The following is a 19,334-nucleotide window of genomic DNA, read 5'->3' as shown; positions in this document are numbered from 1 at the left end:
CTGAAATTGTAATTTGGCTGCTTTTTTAAAATAACAGCCTTCATTATACACTGTTACAGAAATGAAAATAATTTTAAACGTTTTTTCAGTTTTTAATCTCTTAAACATATGCTTGATACTTTAAGATAATTTAATATAAGTTGATGGTGTTTATGAAGTAATCTTTTCATTTGAAAATTTCCATTTTTTCCAGAATTGAAGCTAATACTATTTGATAATATATTAAAACTTTGTTTTTAGATTAGAGTGCTTTTGATGGAACTTGAAGAAGCAAGGGGTAACCATGTAATCCGTGATGAGGAAGTAAGCTCTGCGGATATAAGCAGTTCGTCTGAAGTAATATCACAGCATCTAGTATCTTACAGAAATATCGAAGAACTTCAACAACAAAATCAGCGTCTCTTAGTGGCTCTTAGGGAACTTGGGGAAACCAAAGAAAGAGAAGAACAAGAAACAACTTCATCCAAGTAAGTTATTGGCTACCTTCATTTGTTTAGCAAACATTGAGAACTACTTATGTACCCCTAACAGTGCTGGATATAGGGAAAATAGTGATTTAGGAGAGAGGAAAAATGGAGCAATAATACAAAAAATAATAATTCTCTCAGGGACCTGAGTGTGTGGATGAGCTCAATAATTAGATGAATAAATGGATAATTTTAGTTCAGTGTGATTAAAGCTATCTATCCTATCTAATAATAGAGAAACATGGTAATTAGCTGTACGACCGCTACCCTTCCCATTGGCTAATTAGCGAGATATGCAAATTAACCGCCAGCCAAGTGACCCGGAGGACTTGCCCCTGCACCCGCATTTATACAGCTGCTTTTGCCACATGCACCCCTTCCCAGTGTGAACATGAGTGATAGGGCTGTCAAGGAGTCTCTGAGAAGCCATAACCTTCCTTGAGATCTCCAGGTTAGGAGGGGAGGACAGAGCCCCCAGGAGCCAAGGGGGCCATCTGAGGCCAGGTAGGGGGACCAAGGCTGCAGGCAGGACCAGAAAGGAACTGGGGACCAGGAAGTGCCAAGACCAGTAGCCAGGACCAGAGTGGTCACCCAGAGGTCCCCTCTCACGTGTGCTGCCACCAGTCACCCCTCCAGGCCCTGAGCAGGGATCCTAGAATGTGCCAAGCATCCCGCCAGCCTGGGCCAGGTGAGCCTGTATATAGGGTCTGTGTGCAATAGGGAGGGATGTCTTCTATTTTTTGCTGCCCCCTCCCCATCGCTGTCCTGGGCAGGGGGAGAAGGTCTTTTTCAGACATAGCATAGGCACCACAAGTTAAAGTTGTGGAGTTGCCAAAAAAAAAAAAAAAAAAAAAGCAGGCTGGCTGGCCAAATACCCCCTCTCTTCCAACCACCACCCCCCCGCCAGCCCCATCCTTGACCAACCTGCCCCACCACAATAGGCCCACAGCCCCTCCCCATGGCTATCTGCCCCTGATTGCACCCCCCCACCCCAAGAGGGGGCGGGGCTGGGCGGCCAATGTCCTGCAGCCCCTCCCCAGGCTGGCCCCACCCTTGATCCCCCCACCCCAATAGGGGGCAGGGCTGGCCAGCCAATCTCCTGCAGCCTCTCCCCTTGCCCAGCCCCACCCCAGATTGTCCCCCCCCCCACCGCAATCAGGGGCAGGGCTGGCTGGCCAACCACCCATGGCTCTTCCCCCAGGCCACTGGCCCTGATCGCTACCCCCCCATCCCATTTGGGGGGGTGGTTGCCCAGCCCACCAACCACAGCCCCTCCCCATGGCCAGCCCCACCCCCAATCGGCCCCCCAACCCCAATCAGGCTGGCGAGGGGGGGGCAGTTGGGAGCAAACAGGCTGGCAGGGGAGGCAGTTGGGGGCGATCAGGCCAGCAGTTGGGGGCGATCAGGCTGGCAAACAGAGTGGTTAGGGGCAATCAGGCAGGCAGGCAGGCAGGTGAGTGGTTAAGAGCCAGCGGTCCTGAATTGCGAGAGGGATGTCCGACTGCTGCTAAAGGATCGGGCCTAAACGGGCAGTCTGACATCCCCCAAGGAGTCCCAGATTGGAGAGGGTGCAGGCCAGGCTGAGGGGCCCCCTCCCCCCAGTGCACAAATTTCGTGCACCGGGCCTCTAGTATATAAAGGGCTAATATGCTAAGTGTCTGACTGTCCCATCAGTCGCTATGACGCACAATGACCACCAGGAAGCAGACAACACAGGAGCTGCTGTGATGCGCAGTGGCCATTTACAGAGAAACGGCACCATGGACCTGGCACTGACAAGCCAACACTCAGCTTACCCATTTGGGACACGGGCCCCGCTACCACCCCGGAGCAACAGCCCACCAAATCGCAGCCAATGCTGCCAAGACCCCCTGGTGCAAAATGCAGCCCAAAGCCCAGCCCAGCAACGGTTGCTGTGGGTGCCAGGTAGCAACACCCGGCTTCCTCTCCCTAGCGTCTAGCCTCCTTGGAGTTTCTTAGCCCAGGGACACAAATAGCTTTATAGCCAGCTAGAAAAATTTTACACTTTTATCAAATTTCTATGAAGCATTTTCCCATACCTCATCTCATTTGGTCCTCACAGAAGTCCTGAAGTAGGTAGATAGGAGACTCGGTGGAATCCTATTTTCTTTTCAATTGCCGGAAAACGGAGATTTAGATAGTTTAGAAACTTGACCCAACTGAAAAGAAGTAAGAAATGGTGGACCTTGAAAATGACCAGATTTTCTCACTGCACAGAATATAGTCAAACACTGCTGCAGTTTAAATATTTCACCCTGTGTTCTTCCTGCGTGATCTACAATAATAATCTGCTTAGTGTTGATATTTACTGCTGTGTTGCTGACAATTACCTGAAGAGAAGTTGGGGTGCTTCACTGGGCTGGAAAAAGTTTAGCTAAATCAGAAAGCTGGTCTAATTAAGCAAGTTTATTCTATATCTATAAAATGCTAAGTTGACACACATGTGCGATAAATACAAAGCTCTCGCTGGCACCAGTGGCACCCATGTATATCTATCTGTCATTGTCAGTCGTGAATTTGGTTGACACTTCTATTACAGAGAAAGGGCGGATAGCAATACTAAAATATTTCTCCTAATTTCCTTTCCATGTACACAAGTTTGTGCACCTGGCCACTGGTAATAGATAAAAGCCTACTCCTGTGAGCATAGAGATGGAGGGCGGAGCCTAGATTTTAGAGAATAGACCAGGCTTCATGGGGAAGATATGTAGGAATTATTTAGGCAGAGTAAAGAATTTTTTTTTTTAATGTGCTTGGTGCTAGAGGAGGAAGAATGGCTATGAACACAAGACTAGAGTTTAGACTGAGTGGAATCGGTTTAATTTTTGCAAACAAATTTTTCAGATAACAGTGGTGAGTGCCTGAGTCCTGTGGTGGGGCTTTAGAAGCAGTTCTTAATATCAGTAGAAGAAAGGTCACACAAGAAACAAAAATGTTATGCTTAATGATAAATGCTCAAATACTTAGTCTGTATATACAGTAGAAATTATAACTGCTTCTTAAGCTCAGTGAAATAGACTTAGATTTTTGTTTTGTTCGGTTTTGTTTGTTTGGTTTGGTTTTGTAGAATTACTGAGCTTCAGCTCAAACTTGAGAGCGCCCTCACTGAATTGGAACAACTCCGTGGGTCACGACAACATCAGATGCAGCTTGTTGATTCTATAGTTCGTCAGCGTGATATGTACCGTATTTTGTTGTCACAAACAACAGGAGTTGTCATTCCTTTACAAGGTAGGTTTTTTATGTGTTAAAAGTTTCTAAGTATTTGGGGGAAAATTTTATGAAATGTATCTTAGGGAATGGATTTTGGAACATAAGCAGTATGTATGGTAACTTCAAATCTGACTACCATATATGATTGATTATAACAGGTCATCAATCCTAAATACCATTATTTTAGGTATTAAAAAAGAAGAAGGCTGACCATTGGTAAAAAGTGTGCATCTTAAAATCAGTGAATTATCTTTATTTTGGTCGTTTGGTTTTAACATTTAATCTGCAAATATACCTAATGAGAAACCAACAATAATCTTAATAGGCTATTTAGTAAATTCCTTGTTTCATAATTTCTGTAACCTATGATTTTATTTAAATGATGTATTTACAAAGAAATGGTTTTTATGTGTGTATTTTCTTTTTTACATTTCTGAAGCTTCAAGCTTAGAGGATAGTTCTCTCGTGTCAACTCCAAAACGTTCAAGTACATCACAGACTGTTTCCACTCCTGCTACAGTACCTATAATTGAGTCAGCAGAGGCTATAGAAGCTAAGGCTGCCCTTAAACAGGTAAAGGCCACACACCTTTATTATCTTGGATTAGGTATTCGAGAACAGTGTCATCTTCTAATAATTTCTCTTAATATAGTTGCAGGAAATTTTTGAGAACTACAAAAAAGAAAAGGCAGATAATGAGAAAATACAGAATGAGCAGCTTGAGAAACTACAGGAGCAAGTCACAGATTTGCGATCACAAAACACCAAAATTTCTACCCAGCTAGATTTTGCTTCTAAACGGTAAATTTTCTTTTGTTCAAAAATTAATGAAATGTAGAGCTCTCTTCAGCAGCATATATAATAAATTGGAATGACAAAGAGATTATCATGACTTCTGTACAAGGGATGACTCTCAAATTCGTGAAGCATTCCATCCTTTTTGACATTGGGTGGTGGGCACACAATACAATATACAGGTGATGTATCATAGAATTATATACTTAAAACCTGTATATTTTTACTAACCAATGTAACCCCAATCAGTTCAATTTAAAAAAAGAAATCACATTTAGGTTATCAAAAAAAATTAAGAATACTTCAGTGTTCAAATGAAACAAATTCAAGGCTTAATTTGCAATAGTATTACTTTTTTGTGGGCCATAATTCAGATGAAAAGGTATGGGGGTTCATTTTTAATATTGGTTAATGATTCTCATGGGCATTGCTAAGGGATCCAGATAGTTATTTAAAGCTGAAGTTCATGTGAGGAATGTTGCTAGTTTTCCTTCCTGAGGTAGAAGGCATAATGTTTCTGTAGGACTTTATTATTTTATAAATGCACCAGAGCATGAGGCGTAATGTGAGCTAATTTTATTCAGCCTTTGCTATTTTAGGTAGGAGATAAGCAGGTACTAGATAGTTAATTTTGGGAAAATTCATTTTCTTGGCCACTTACAAAGGAATAATAATAGATTTCATTCCATAGTTGTTAGAATCATTGAATACTTGTTAGCTTAACAAATAGGACAAATTTTGTCTCTGAATGCAGGCATACCTTGGAGATGTTCCTGGTTCAATTTCAGACCACTGTGATGAAAAAAATACTGCATTAAAGCAAGTCACACGAATTATTTGATTTCCCAGTGGATAAAAGTTATACTTACACTGTAACGCAGGGGTCCTCAAACTTTTTAAACAGGGGGCCAGCTCACTGTCCCTTAGACCGTTGGAGGGCCGGACTATAGTTTAAAAAAAAAACTATGAACTAATTCCTATGCACACTGCACATATCTTATTTTGAAGTAAAAAAACAAAATGGAAACAAATACAATATTTGTATTTGTATGTGGCCCGCGGGCCGTAGTTTGAGGACCCCTGCTAATGTGTGAAGTGTGCAATAGCATTATGTCTAAAAAAATGTACATACCTTAATTTAAAAATTTTTTATTGCTGCCTGGCCAGCGTGGCTCAGTAGTTGTGTATCAACCTATGACCCAGGAGGTCACGGTTTGATTCCTGGTCAGACCATATGCCCGGCTTGCAGGCTCAATCCCCTGTGTGGGGCATGCAGGCAGCCAATCAGTGATTCTCATCATTGATGTTTCTATCTATCCCTCTCTCTGCCTCTCTGAAATCAATTTAAAAAAATTTTTTTTAAATACTGTATTGCTTTAGCCGAAACCGGTTTGGCTCAGTGGATAGAGCATCGGCCTGTGGACTGAAAGGTCCCAGGTTCGATTCCGGTCAAGGGCATGTACCTGGGTTGCAGGCACATCCCCAGTAGGAGATGTGCAGGAGGCAGCTGGTCGATGTTTCTCTCTCATCGATGTTTCTAACTCTCTATCTCTCTCTCTTCCTCTCTGTAAAAAATCAATAAAATATATTTTAAAAAAATACTGTATTGCTTTAAAATGCTAACTATCATCTGAGCCTTCAATAAGTCATGATCTTTTGCTGGTGGAGGGTCTTGCCTTTGTGTTCATGAAAATGCAGTACTTCAAAGCGCAATAAAATGAGATATGCCTGTATTACATGATAAAACTATGTTTTTGTTAGGATAAATTCCAAGTTTGTTATTCCAAATAAAAGCATCCTTTTCTCACTACGTTCATAGTTCTAGCCAGCTATTTTCTAAGATTTCAGGTACTTAGTGAGATGAGCCCTGGCCATGTGGCTCAGTAGGTTGGAGCCACAAGTGGCGGGTTTGATTCCTAGTCAGGGCACATAGCAAGGCTACATGGTTAATCCCCCATTGGAGCGTGTGTAGAAAGCAACTGATCTATGTTTTCTCTCTCACATCAATGTTTCTCTTTTGCTCTCCCTTTTTCTCTCTCAAAAAAATAAATTCATTCATTTAAAAAAGAAAGAAAGATCAGTTATAGAGGAGAAAAGAATGGCAAAAATCTATCACGAACCATGCATCCTTATCTAAAATTGTGTACTGCATTGTGGTGGGTGTCTGGTTGTGTCAACATTGTATTGGCATTTCTAATTAAAATTCTTGTAAATGTATAAGATTAAAAAGTTCATTCAGCATGAAATACTATGCTTATTTAGTATTTGGATTTAACTGCTAATTTTGGAGTTTAGAAAAAAGTATGAAGGTGCTACATTATTACAAAACCACTTTTATGTATACTTATTTAAAATTAAGCTAATGTGAAGTTCTTTAAGGAATTAAGCGAGGCTATAGTATTTCAGTGTATTACAGTGTGGGGAATGCACTTTTTCAGACTGGTGGAGTTAGTTTTATGATTGATAGTTTATGACTTATGTCTTAATGAATTACTTTTCTTTCATACAAGTTATGAGATGTTACAAGATAACGTTGAAGGATATCGCCGAGAAATAACATCCCTGCATGAGAGAAATCAGAAACTCACTGCAACAACTCAAAAGCAGGAACAGATCATCAACACAATGACGCAAGATTTGAGAGGATCAAATGAAAAGCTAGCTGTTGCAGAAGTGAGAGCAATTTTTCTCATATGATTTGCATTATTAATTGCATTTGACATTTGTGTTTTAGTTGTTTAATTTTACTGGTTGGTATGACATAGATATTTGAGAAGTTTGTGTATTACAAGTCCTTGATCAAGGTTTGAACTGCACAGGTCCACTTATCCATAAATCTGCATATATGTGGGCCCAGTATAAGTAAATCTGTGCAATTCAAACCCATGTTTGTTAAAGGGTCCATAATAGTTAGGACCGCCCTAGCTGTTTTGGCTCAGTGGATAGAGCATTGGCCTTCGGACTGAAGGGTACCAAGTTCGATTCTGGCCAAGGGCACATGCCCAGGTTACGGGCTCGATCCCAGTAGAGGGTGTGCAGGAGGCAGCCGATTAATGATTCATCATTGATGTTTCTATCTCTCCCTTGCCCTTCCTCTCTGAAATCAATGAAAATAAAATTAAAAAAAAAAAATAGTAGTTAGAATCCAAGACTGGGAATCTGTAGGTCAGTGGTTCTCAACCTTGGCTGCACATTAGAATCACCTGGGAATCTTTTTAAAATCCTGATTTCTGGGCTTCATCCTCCGGAAATTCTGTTTCTTTGTTATGGGGTGGGGCCACACCGTTAGTAACAAAGAAACAATTTCCGGAGGATGAGGCCCAGAAACCAGGATTTTAAAAAGATTCCCAGGTGATTCTAATGTGCAGCCAAGGTTGGGAACCACTGCGGTAAGTGGAGGGCCAACTTGAATTACTCGTGGATTTTCATCTGTGTAGCTAGTTGGTGCCCCTAATTGCCTGGTTTTTGAAATGTCAACTGTATCTAGTTGTTCATCAGTTGGGTGTTTCTATAGGGCAGTGGTTGGCAAACTCATTACTCAACAGAGCCAAATATCAACAATACTTCTTCAAAATAGACTCGCCCAGGCCAAAAACCGACTTCTGCGCATGGGCCACAAAGTTTCACTTGCACTGTACGTGCGCCCGCACATAGTATTTTGTGGAAAAGCCACGCTCAAGGGGCCAAAAAGCCGCATGTGGCTCCCGAGCCGCAGTTTGCCGATCACGGCTAGTATAGGGGAAAGAAATTTGTTTTTTATACTGAGATTTTTCTTACAAGTCATCCATTTCAAAATTTGTAAATCACTCTAGCTACAACAAAGACAAATGAATATTTTATCCATTCTTGCTCATTTCTAAAGTATAAAATTACATTAGCATTGTATTATATTTCTGAATTTCAACATGAATATAAATGTCTATCAACTGAATTATTTGATGACTAATTCTTATGTAATAAGGGTTTTGCTTTTTTATGAAGTCTTCTCAACTTGTTTTGTTTTGCTAATCCTCACCTGAGGATACTTTTTCCATTGATCTTTAGTGAGAGTGGCAGGGAGGGAAAGAGAGGGAGAGAAGCAGAAACATTGATTGGTTGCCTCCCACATGTGCCCCAACTTGGACTGGGGAATCTAACCTGTGACCGTTGGTGTGCAGGCCAATGCTTTAAGTACTGAGCAGCCCAGCTAGGACTCATGCTCTCAACTTTTGATCACTACTTATGAAGTAGGTAAAGTTGTCTCCCACTTTACTTGTTGAGAAATAGATTCAAAAGCTAAGTAATTTGCCTATTTTGGGGCAGTCATATGATATGAGTTGGTTGGGACTTAAACCACAGTTTTCTGAATCTGTTGGCTATATTGTTTTATTTTTATCTTGCTCCCATACCTTTGTGGGGAATGCACTTTTTCAGACTGGTGTAGTTAGTTTTATGATTGATAGTTTATGACTTATGTAAATATGAATACTTTGAGGGTATTGATCTTCAAATCACCCTCCCAAATCCCCTGAAATTCAGAGTGTACTTGTCATGGGGAAAAAAGTTTAAGTCCGCACTCTCAAATGGATAGTAACCACACTACCTTCTAAAACTTGCATAACGTAACGCAAGTAGACTGTAGCATAATTTTGCAGTTGTTCTTTTACTCTGGAATTTATTTTATTTTATTTTTGTATTAAGGTCTGATTTGTTAGGGCAAAGAATTATATGAATTTATGGTAATCACAAGATTTTTTCCTTTGATCTGTTGGTGTTCCCTGCTATTTTTGCTTCATATTTCAACATACGAAAATAAGTTATATTTTTTATATAATGAAAAGGTATAGACTCAATTAGCATTAAGAATATGGATTAATGAAGGATCACTTTAATTTTGTAATTGTATTACTATATTACATTTGACACATTGTTTTCCAACAATTTTTTCATTTGTATTTTCCTCAAGGTAAGAGCAGAAAATTTGAAAAAAGAAAAGGAAATGCTTAAATTGTCAGAAGTTCGTCTGTCTCAGCAAAGAGAGTCTTTGTTAGCTGAACAAAGAGGGCAAAACTTACTGCTAACTAATCTGCAAACAATTCAGGTAACCAAACAAAAAGGCACATAGAGAAAACAATTTTAAAGTTAAATAGTTTTCACATTGTATCTTCTCAGTTTTCGTAATTAGAAAATGTACCCATTTTTATCATGTATTATGATCATTGAATTTTGAGGTTTATTAAAATGTGTCAGTATTCTAAATAAAACATGAAAGATCTGAAATTCAGGCAATTGGCAGTTTTGGTATGCAGGTCTGCATTTACAGAGTTCTATGTAGTTTACTTGTTTACAAAATTTAAATGTTTGGTTTTATTTTTTGCTTTAAAACTTAAATCTGAATCACTATTATAATGTTTCCCTTTTTCCCCTATTAAGTAGGTGTTTTAATATGTAAAATGTCAAAATAACTTGGTAAATGTCATAGATCCTAACTTCATGTAGAAATGGGTTGTAATCCTATAATCCCCTATATCCTTTAATTTGTAATGCTTTTGCTTTTTTTTTGGCTTTTTTGAAAAGTGTAACAAAAAATGTTTTCTTTGCCTTAGGGAATACTAGAACGATCTGAAACAGAAACCAAACAAAGGCTTAGTAACCAGATAGAAAAACTGGAACATGAGATATCTCATCTAAAAAAGAAGTTGGAAAATGAGGTGGAACAAAGGCATATGCTTACTAGAAATCTAGATGTGAGTCTATCAGGATTCTGAATTTCTGTGGATTTATGTTCAGCAATCAAGCTGGTGTGTGGACACATTGCCATCTCATGTTGAAGCATGGTTTTAACAAGACTTCTTACAAACTCAAGTTTTTCTTGCCTCTTTGTATGCCTAACGATTTTTATTAGGTGCCATTCATTATGAATTATACCCTCTTGAGTGCTAGATATTTTTATATTCCTGTAAATCTTGAACTTTGTTCTCGAGTGTTGCTTTTTATGATTATTAGGCCCAAAGCAGTACTTAGTCTAGTATAAATTATTCCACATTACTGAGGTTAGACCTTCCTGAGTACTGCTCCTCGGTGTTCAATGGATTATGAGTTTTTTTAGTCTGGCTACTGGGAAAAGGCATGATTCCTGACTCTGTGGCATAAGGCACTCTGTCTGGTGTCTGTCTGGATGATTCTTTTTGCTGCCTGGGGTAATTTCGCATGCATGTTTCACTGAATATTCAAAAGGGATCCTCTGCAAATCTCCAGGGTATTCTTATCTGTGTAGTTCTCTTCTAATAGTCTGTCTTACGAATTTGAGCTAATTTAGCCTTCTTGTACTCTCAGCTCCGTGTTCTCAATTCAGGGAGTCTGCTGGCCTCTGCCTCATTTCCTTACACTGTGCCATAGCCTGGACACTTAAATCAGTAAACTAGGGAAATTGTAGAGCTAGCCTTTCTTGTGTCCTGTCAACCCACAATTGTGAAATTGTTTTATATGTTGTGTCTGTTTTTGTTGCTTTTTTGGGAGGGGGTTTGTTTCAAATGGGAAGGTAAATCTGGTTTCTGTTGCTTACCTTGGCCAGAGTTTTAAAGTTCTGTACAAAATTTGAACCACTAGTTATCTAAAACCTAAAAACAGTGTTTGTAGGGTTAATGTATTTTTTCCTTACAGGTTCAACTTTTAGATACAAAGAGGCAGCTGGATACTGAGATAAATCTTCATCTTAGTACAAAAGAACTATTAAAAAATGCTCAGAAGGAAAGTGCTACATTGAAACAGCATCTCAGTAATATGGAAGTCCAGCTCGCTTCTCAGTCCTCACAGAGACCTGGTAAAGGTAACTAAATAATTATACTGGTAATAAAGTATTTCTTAAGAAACATTTGTAACATCTGTCAATAAATAGCCTTTTCTTTGCGGATACTAGCAAAAGGAAAACACACACCTTATTTTATATCTAAATTAATAGATTTGCAGACTTGGAAGGTTCAGAATAGTTCTGCAGGCATCTGACCAAGTTATGCTCTTAGTTTTTTAATTGTCGAAACCATTTATTGACACTTTAAACATATTCTTTTGAGGGCTGATAATTTGAATTTTAAACTCTTTTTTTGAGATGTAGTTACTTATTAAATCTGTAACTATAAGGGTCATTTACAGAAATAATTGATTTGTTTAAAGTTTTTCCAGAGCAGTATTCCTAATTTTTGCTTATAATCTCAAGTAAAGATTTGTTTTGTTAGATTTTGCTTCTCTTTTGGAATACAGCATTTCAAATGCAAAGCCTTTATATTCCGATATTGTTTTTCTATATGATTTTATTTCTAACGATTGTATATGTGTGTGTATATGTGTGTGTGTGTATATATATATATGTGTGTGTTTGTATATAAATATTTAATATGTAATAGTGTACATATGATCATCTAATAGTCCTCTCTTATTGATACCATTTGATAAAAAAATAGTTCACTCTGCAATTTTTTCTATTTCCAAGGATTTTAGAATGAAAATTTGGCTAAATGATTTAAGATTTGGTGTTTTACACTAGCAATGTTTAAATAATCAATTGATAATCAGGTAATTCCTTCAAGTAGCTCTTCAGTTAAGTGGAAATATTTTGTATTTTTCTCTTAAATATCCTTTCCTTAATGTTTGTAACAGCAGAGTTCAAACATTTTATTTTTTTTAAAGCATTAACATACTGACAAAATAGCTGTTTTTATTTTGCTATTCAGCATTGTTTGAAATACAATTCGTAGGTAGTTAGGTTTTTCTACATTTGAGCCTTAATCCTAATTTCACAAACTCTTTGATAACAGTTATTTCTTATATCATTTAAAATGTTAACTTTAAGAAAGCTGTTAAATCTTTTAGGTCAGGCTGGCAACAGAGAAGATGTGGATGATCTTCTGAGTCAACTGAGGCAGACAGAAGAGCAGGTGAATGACTTGAAGGAGAGACTCAAAACAAGTGCTAGTAATGTGGAACAGTATCGAGCAATGGTTACTAGTTTAGAAGACTCTCTTAATAAGGAAAAACAGGTATGTACAATTTTGAATTTAATTTGAATGCACTTACTTTTTTTTCCTTTTTAATTTTTTTTTTAAATAGGAGCCTGCTGTGTGTAAGGCACTGTGTGTTAAGAGTAAGTTGAACTGACATCCTTACACTTTTACCTCTTAAAAGTGCTTGATTTTAACAAGTGAGATAAAAACAACCCACGGAATTTGTAAAACATGGGAGGGTATAATCGCTATAGGAAAGGTTAAAGATCAGATGTTGATGTGAGTGGGAGGTAAGTATTTATCTCCTGAACAAGTATGGCTTCACAAAACAGATGGCATTTGTGCACAGCCTTGAAAGTACCATTTGGGTAGTCAAAGAAAGTTATTTTGTAGCAGGAACCCTCAGCCAAGATAAAAAGGCTTCAGATGATGACAGTTTAACAACTAGTGTATTGAATTTGTGAATTTAAACACTGAGAAATCAAATTGTAAGTGTAGTCAGAGAACCAAATGTGAAATGTTTTGAATGTCATATTTTGTAAAATTGCTGTCTCCCCCCCCCCCCCCCCATATTTAACAGCAATAATTTGCTTTAATTAGAAAGATTAATGTGGTAGATTGAAGGATACAAAATTTGTTTTGGAGACTATAGCAATGTTCTAGGGCCAAGTTTTAAAAGATCTTTCTGTGTTTGCGTCATGGAAATCAGAGTATATGCAAGGGGGAATTCTTTTAGTAGTAGAAAGGACAGATTTGGCAAGTGGATATGAGGATTGAGGGAGTAATGAGAATTGGAAATTTCACTTCAAAAGAGAAAAATGGCCAAAAATATCCAAGTTGGAGAGGTAAATAAATTATGCTTATAGTTTTAAATGTTTCTGAACTCTTTAATCGGTATTTGATAGATTTTTTTGTTTAAAAAAAATGGCAAACAATAATTCTAGTACTTTTCAAATTTAGTTTAGATTTGGAAAAAGTAATGTTGAATTTTAAATGTGTCTGATATTTGTTTCCTACTGTTTGCATGATGGTGAAGGTGACAGAAGAAGTGCGTAAGAATATTGAAGTTCGCTTAAAAGAATCAGCTGAATTTCAGACACAGTTGGAAAAGAAGTTGATGGAAGTGGAGAAGGAAAAACAGGAACTTCAGGATGACAAAAGAAAAGCCATAGAGAGCATGGAACAACAGGTAAATGAGTTTATTACCATATTAATCTTTTTGTGTGTATTTGAATTCTTAAAAAGCTCCTTTGTTACAGTTTGGATCATCTCAACAGATATTGATTGAACACATACCCAACAATTTTAGTTTTATGTTTTACTTTGCTCTGTATATATGTTTGTTTTCTTTGAATATTTTAGACTATAGTAGTAAGTATCAGTGCTGCTTTTTAGAAGCCTCTGCCTGAGAACTGATCTTTGCAAGTCTTAATAAGGATGGAATATGGAGCTTCAAAATGTGTACATTATATCAGGCTATAACTTTTAAATTTTGTAAAAAGTCCCTTTTGCTAATTGGGCTTTTAAAAGTCTTTACTATTTTAAAAGTAAGTTTGCAGTTGACTTTGGTTTTAATCTTCTTTTAATTTAGTTATCTGAGTTAAAGAAAACACTCAATACTGTTCAGAATGAAGTACAAGAAGCTCTTCAGAGAGCCAGCACAGCTTTGAGTAATGAACAGCAAGCCAGACGTGACTGTCAGGAACAAGTAAGTGTTGCTCTCGGTATTGATAAGTGAGCTTTGATCCTAGAGAACAGTTCTTGGGCTGTATTAATGCATTTTGGGAATTGGTGAGCCTTACAAAAATATAAGGTTATTTCTACTTTTGTGGAACTTGGACGAAGATCAGCTGAAAAGGATAGATGGAGTCTAAATATAGAGCAATAATTATTAACAAAACACTCTTGATAAATGGGAAAAATTAAAGATAAGAGTAGGAGATTAAATGTGTACTTGCTCTCATTTCTTTCTTTTTTTTTTATTATTGCAGTCCACTAGTTCTGATTATAACTGTGTATTATAGACAAGATGGTTAGAGATACTTTTTTCAGCAAAACATTTTAATATATTATTGAGGTTACAGATTTTTGTACACCACTTTTTAAAGATTATTTTTATTAATTTTTAGAGAGAGAGGAGGGAGAAAGGGAGCGAGAAAGAGGAAAATCAATGTAAGAGCAGAAAATTGATCGGCTGCCTCCCCCACTGGAGATTGAGCCAGCAACCTTTTGGTTCACGAGACGAAGCCCAATGATCTGAGACCAGTGAGGGCACACACCACTCTTTATAAAGATTAAAAAATACAAAATCACATTATTTGCTTTAAGTATATGTATACACATGCATATGTGGTGAAGCTTTTTATTATTTTTTTATGAACAAAAATTGATAAAACAATTCAGCGTAATGGGGATTATTAAAATAGTAGAATGGGAAACGAATATCTGCAAGAGTATTACTAATGTTCTCATTTTTAAGTTCATTGGTATATTAGTAACTATTTGGTTACTATTCTTTATTGCTTACATGTACATAGCATGTGTGTGTTTTTCAATTACTTTAAACAATGCAACACGAGAAAATGCTTCAAAGGTAAATTAGACAAAAATGAATTGTCCTTGGCTTAATGCCAAACAGTAACATTGGAAGTTAAAATCAGGGACTGTATCTATAATTCAGTTTTCAAATTAATTTTTTATTTCTTTTTGATCACTTTAATTTTTTTTGTGTGTGTGCATGTATTTTACATAAGTGAGTTATATTTAGCTTTTACTTTATAAAATTTGTTCCAAATTGCTACATAATCCTCATAATTTTCATTTGGACCAGTTCTTTAATATTTCATTAAATGGATAAGAGTATAACTTTTAATTATTCCATTTTGGTGCATTTATATCATCTCCACGTTTATTATTTTAAATAGTGCAATGTGCATCTTTTCTTTTGTACTAACCAGCTTTGGCTATTTAATCTTTTGTGTCAATGGTGGAATAATTTCTTACAGGCTAAAATAGCTGTGGAAGCTCAGAATAAGTATGAAAGAGAACTGATGCTCCATGCTGCTGATGTCGAAGCTCTACAAGCTGCCAAGGAACAAGTTTCCAAAATGGCCTCAGTTCGTCAGCATTTGGAAGAAACAACCCAGAAAGCAGAATCACAGTTGTTGGAGTGTAAAGCATCTTGGGAGGAAAGAGAGAGAGTGTTAAAGGTATTACTGCACATCATAATAGAATGTCCAGAAGGATTGAAAGTGGTTTTTCTTTTTAACATGCATGGGAAAATCTGCTATAATGACAGAGTCTTGGCTTACAGGATGAAGTTTCCAAGCGTGTGTCTCGCTGTGAAGATCTAGAGAAACAAAACAGATTACTTCACGATCAGATTGAAAAATTAAGTGACAAGGTCGTTGCCTCTATGAAGGAAGGTGTACAAGGTCCGCTGAATGTATCTTTTAGTGAAGAAGGAAAATCTCAAGAACAAATTTTAGAAATTCTCAGGTAAACCAAAAATATTCTTAATGCTTTATTTCTGTGGTCAACTATGAAATGTAATACAAATATATAAATTAGAGAAGTGGTATAAAGCTCATACCATCTCTTGGCCAACAAACCCACTGCCACTCACATAGAGGTTACTTGACATATGCTAATTTAAATAAATGGCTTTAAGTTGAATTTAATAGTAAGAATTTGAGTGGGTTCTTTGAAAAACTAAATGCCTTTCAAATCATTTCAAAGATATACAAGCCACTATCTATAATAAATGTCATTACTTATTAAATCATTATGTAAAAATAGTTATTAAAGTGAATGGACCTTGGGTCATATTAAAATTACCCAAGTTTTAAAATTTTGCTGTCATTTTTTTATTCAAATAAAATCTTATATATTCTTGTAGATTTATACGAAGAGAGAAAGAAATCGCTGAAACGAGGTTTGAGGTGGCTCAAGTTGAGAGTCTGCGTTATCGACAAAGGGTTGAACTTTTAGAAAGAGAGCTGCAGGAACTCCAGGATAGTCTAAATGCTGAAAGGGAGAAAGTCCAGGTATGTATCCCAAGTTTTAAGAAAGCAGTTGTTAAATCAATGTTATTTTAGTTTCTGATTACAAAAAATTTAATTTGAAATGCATGTTTTTCTTAAACTCAATTTATTAAACATTATTAGACAGTGATATAGTATAGTGGTAAGACACTAGTGTTAACCAGACTGCCGTGTTTCAAATTCTAGCTTTATGTCATTAGATGTGTGCCTTGAGTACACTGTTTAACATCCTTACTCTTAAATTTCCTTATTTAAATAATGAGATGATAATAATGATGAGGATTAAGTGAGTTGGTGCACATGAATCATTAAGAATCATGTCTGGTGCGTAATAAGTGCTTAAATTTCAGTTATCTTAATTTTAGTTATCATTATATATGCATTTGGACAGTTATTCTAGGATGACATGGATTGAAACTGCTACAGAATAGTTTTTCCTCAGCAAAGGAGCAAAACAATAGTAATAATTATCAAACAAAGAAAGGAAAAGAAGATGCTATATATAGTAAATGGATGGTCACAACACAAGCTAGACTCCTTAACCCTCACTAACACCCAAAAACTTATTGCATGACCTTATTGTGAGGAGATGCATTAATACAGCAGGCGCCAACCAGTGGTCACTGAGATCCAAAAGGTGGGTGACTGCTGCATTAATATATAACCGCACATCTGGAAGGAAGGGAATTAAGGCCTGGAATCATTTATCATCTGTTAACTGATAGGTAGTTGGAATGACTGCTAGAGAGAAACCATTGACATGGGAAAGTGAATAGATTTATGGATTTATGTTTTCACACAGAAATTAAAAGTTCCAGAATTACATCATGTTGAGAAAACAGTCCAAATTCAAATAGATCCCATCATAGAAATAATAAACAGACCTTCTGATTCAGTAGAGTTAGCACTTGGAGGAAAGTGGCAGAATCAGTGTTTCTAAAAAAGATTGCATATTGTCTCCTTCTCTGCTGCTGCTTCCTTTGCTGTTCCTTTGGTCTATAGAAATGCAAACAATACTAGAAAATGTCCGGCCCACAAACAACTTCAGAGGGGAAAAACCAATTCTTACATACAGTGGGAAGAAAGTGAAGAAGTAAAACATTATATCAAAAGTAATAGAATATCTATCCACTATGAACACTGTAGCATGGCAACCATGAGCCATAGCTTTAAAAATGGTTAGGGAATCAGGTAACACATGTAAAAGATGGATAATTACCCCCAATGAGAACAGGATAAAAATTCTTTACAGTTCAGTAAATACTTAGTAAAAGTGCTCAAAACCAAAGTGATGAAACAACTGAATGAAATGAAAAAATTTCTGAGCAAAGGGCAGAGGGAAAGGACCAAAATAACATTATTTTAAAACTTAATAAACTAGAGGCCCGATGTACGAAATTCATGCAAGAGTAGGCCTTCGCAACTGCAGGCCACTGCCTCGATCCCTCCTTCCCAGCCGCAGGGGGCTGCCTCGATCCCTGGGCTAGCCCCAGCTTCATCTGGAAGGACATCCAGATGGTCTCAGACGTTTGGTCGATTTGCATATTATGCTTTTATTACAGATTTTGTATACCAAGAAAAAATATATATATAGAAAGAGATCTGGAGTACTGTTTTACCTAAGGGTAAAATGGATTATTTGTTGGTGGGGTTTGTTGTATCTCTTTACTTACATCTTTGTAATTTCTTGCATTTGTTTAAAGTCTTTGTAGTAAGCAGGCATCACAGAAAAATAAACATGTAAAACTTTCAAAAATTTTAGTTTTAAAATGACATAATTCTCACTTTTTGTAGGGGGAAGATTAGAACTGGTAAGAAAAGGTAGATCTTTACCTATTGTTAGATGTTGGTGTATACATGTCTTTGAAATCTTTAGGTAACTGCAAAAACAATGGCCCAACATGAAGAACTGATGAAGAAAACTGAAACAATGAACGTAGTTATGGAGACCAATAAGATGCTAAGAGAAGAAAAGGAGAGGCTAGAGCAGGATTTACAGCAGATGCAAGCAAAGGTTTGTAACTTACTAATCAGGAGTGGAGGCATGTTGTTTTTATTAAATTATGAGTTTTTACGTAAGGTGTTAAAAAATAAATTGGCATTATTTTCAGGTGAGGAAACTGGAGTTAGATATTTTACCCTTACAAGAAGCAAATGCTGAGCTAAGTGAGAAAAGTGGTATGTTGCAAGCAGAGAAGAAGTTATTAGAAGAAGATGTCAAACGTTGGAAAGCACGTAACCAGGTAAATGCAATTAAACCTATTCCAACACATGGAAACATTGTTTTTATTAAATAGGTAAAATTTAAGGGGATAAATTATTTGAAGAACTAGCAAAAGTTACTGTATTTAATAGTGAAAGTTGAATATGCTACATTTGTAAAGCAGCAGTTCACCCATCATCTGGTACCTAGAAAATGTTCTAGAATGGTAACCAATATCTGAATAGGACTGTAGAATTTAAGAGCCCATTTAATCTTCATTCACACAAGTAATCTGAAAAGTCAAGAAAGGAGGATGATCTACCCAAGTCTACATATATTTCTATTAAATTGTGCTACCTTCTGTCCTATTTAATTAGTTATATTTGATTTTTTCCTAGATTATAATGCATTGGAAACATTTTTTTCCTTATAAATGTCACTTTAATGAAAAAGGTGTTTAATGTTAAAAGCTTGTAGATTTTTTTTCTTTATTTGGTTCCATTGTAACTATTCTGAAATTTTCATTTGCAACTATGAAAATACATTTCCCTTTCTATTTTGGCTAGACGTTTTAGCTAAACCAACTAAAGCTTTGATCTTCATTATCTTGCAG

At 36.8% G+C, this 19,334-nt stretch overlaps 1 protein-coding gene and 1 non-coding gene across 2 annotated transcripts in view; both read left to right on the top strand.

The window, feature by feature from the left end:
- Positions 1-19,334, top strand: part of TPR (translocated promoter region, nuclear basket protein) — a 67,858-nt gene that overhangs the window by 15,024 nt on the left and 33,500 nt on the right. Inside the window, exons 14-29 of the mRNA XM_023754746.1 lie at positions 241-467; positions 3,556-3,719; positions 4,141-4,274; positions 4,354-4,502; positions 7,007-7,169; positions 9,442-9,576; positions 10,082-10,222; positions 11,139-11,304; positions 12,345-12,511; positions 13,512-13,664; positions 14,067-14,183; positions 15,481-15,684; positions 15,789-15,973; positions 16,374-16,521; positions 18,395-18,532; positions 18,630-18,761. Of these exons, the coding sequence (XP_023610514.1) occupies positions 241-467; positions 3,556-3,719; positions 4,141-4,274; positions 4,354-4,502; positions 7,007-7,169; positions 9,442-9,576; positions 10,082-10,222; positions 11,139-11,304; positions 12,345-12,511; positions 13,512-13,664; positions 14,067-14,183; positions 15,481-15,684; positions 15,789-15,973; positions 16,374-16,521; positions 18,395-18,532; positions 18,630-18,761 (2,523 nt within the window). The remainder of the gene's footprint in view (positions 1-240; positions 468-3,555; positions 3,720-4,140; positions 4,275-4,353; positions 4,503-7,006; positions 7,170-9,441; positions 9,577-10,081; positions 10,223-11,138; positions 11,305-12,344; positions 12,512-13,511; positions 13,665-14,066; positions 14,184-15,480; positions 15,685-15,788; positions 15,974-16,373; positions 16,522-18,394; positions 18,533-18,629; positions 18,762-19,334) is intronic.
- LOC111826279 lies at positions 4,541-4,642 on the top strand. The gene has a single exon (XR_002829564.1). It is a non-coding gene; the product is annotated as a U6 spliceosomal RNA (small nuclear RNA).

The sequence above is a fragment of the Myotis lucifugus genome, unplaced genomic scaffold, assembly GCF_000147115.1.
Source record: "Myotis lucifugus unplaced genomic scaffold, Myoluc2.0 scaffold_65, whole genome shotgun sequence".
NCBI classification, from domain to species: Eukaryota; Metazoa; Chordata; class Mammalia; order Chiroptera; family Vespertilionidae; genus Myotis; species Myotis lucifugus.
This window is presented reverse-complemented; position numbering and strand designations above follow the sequence as displayed.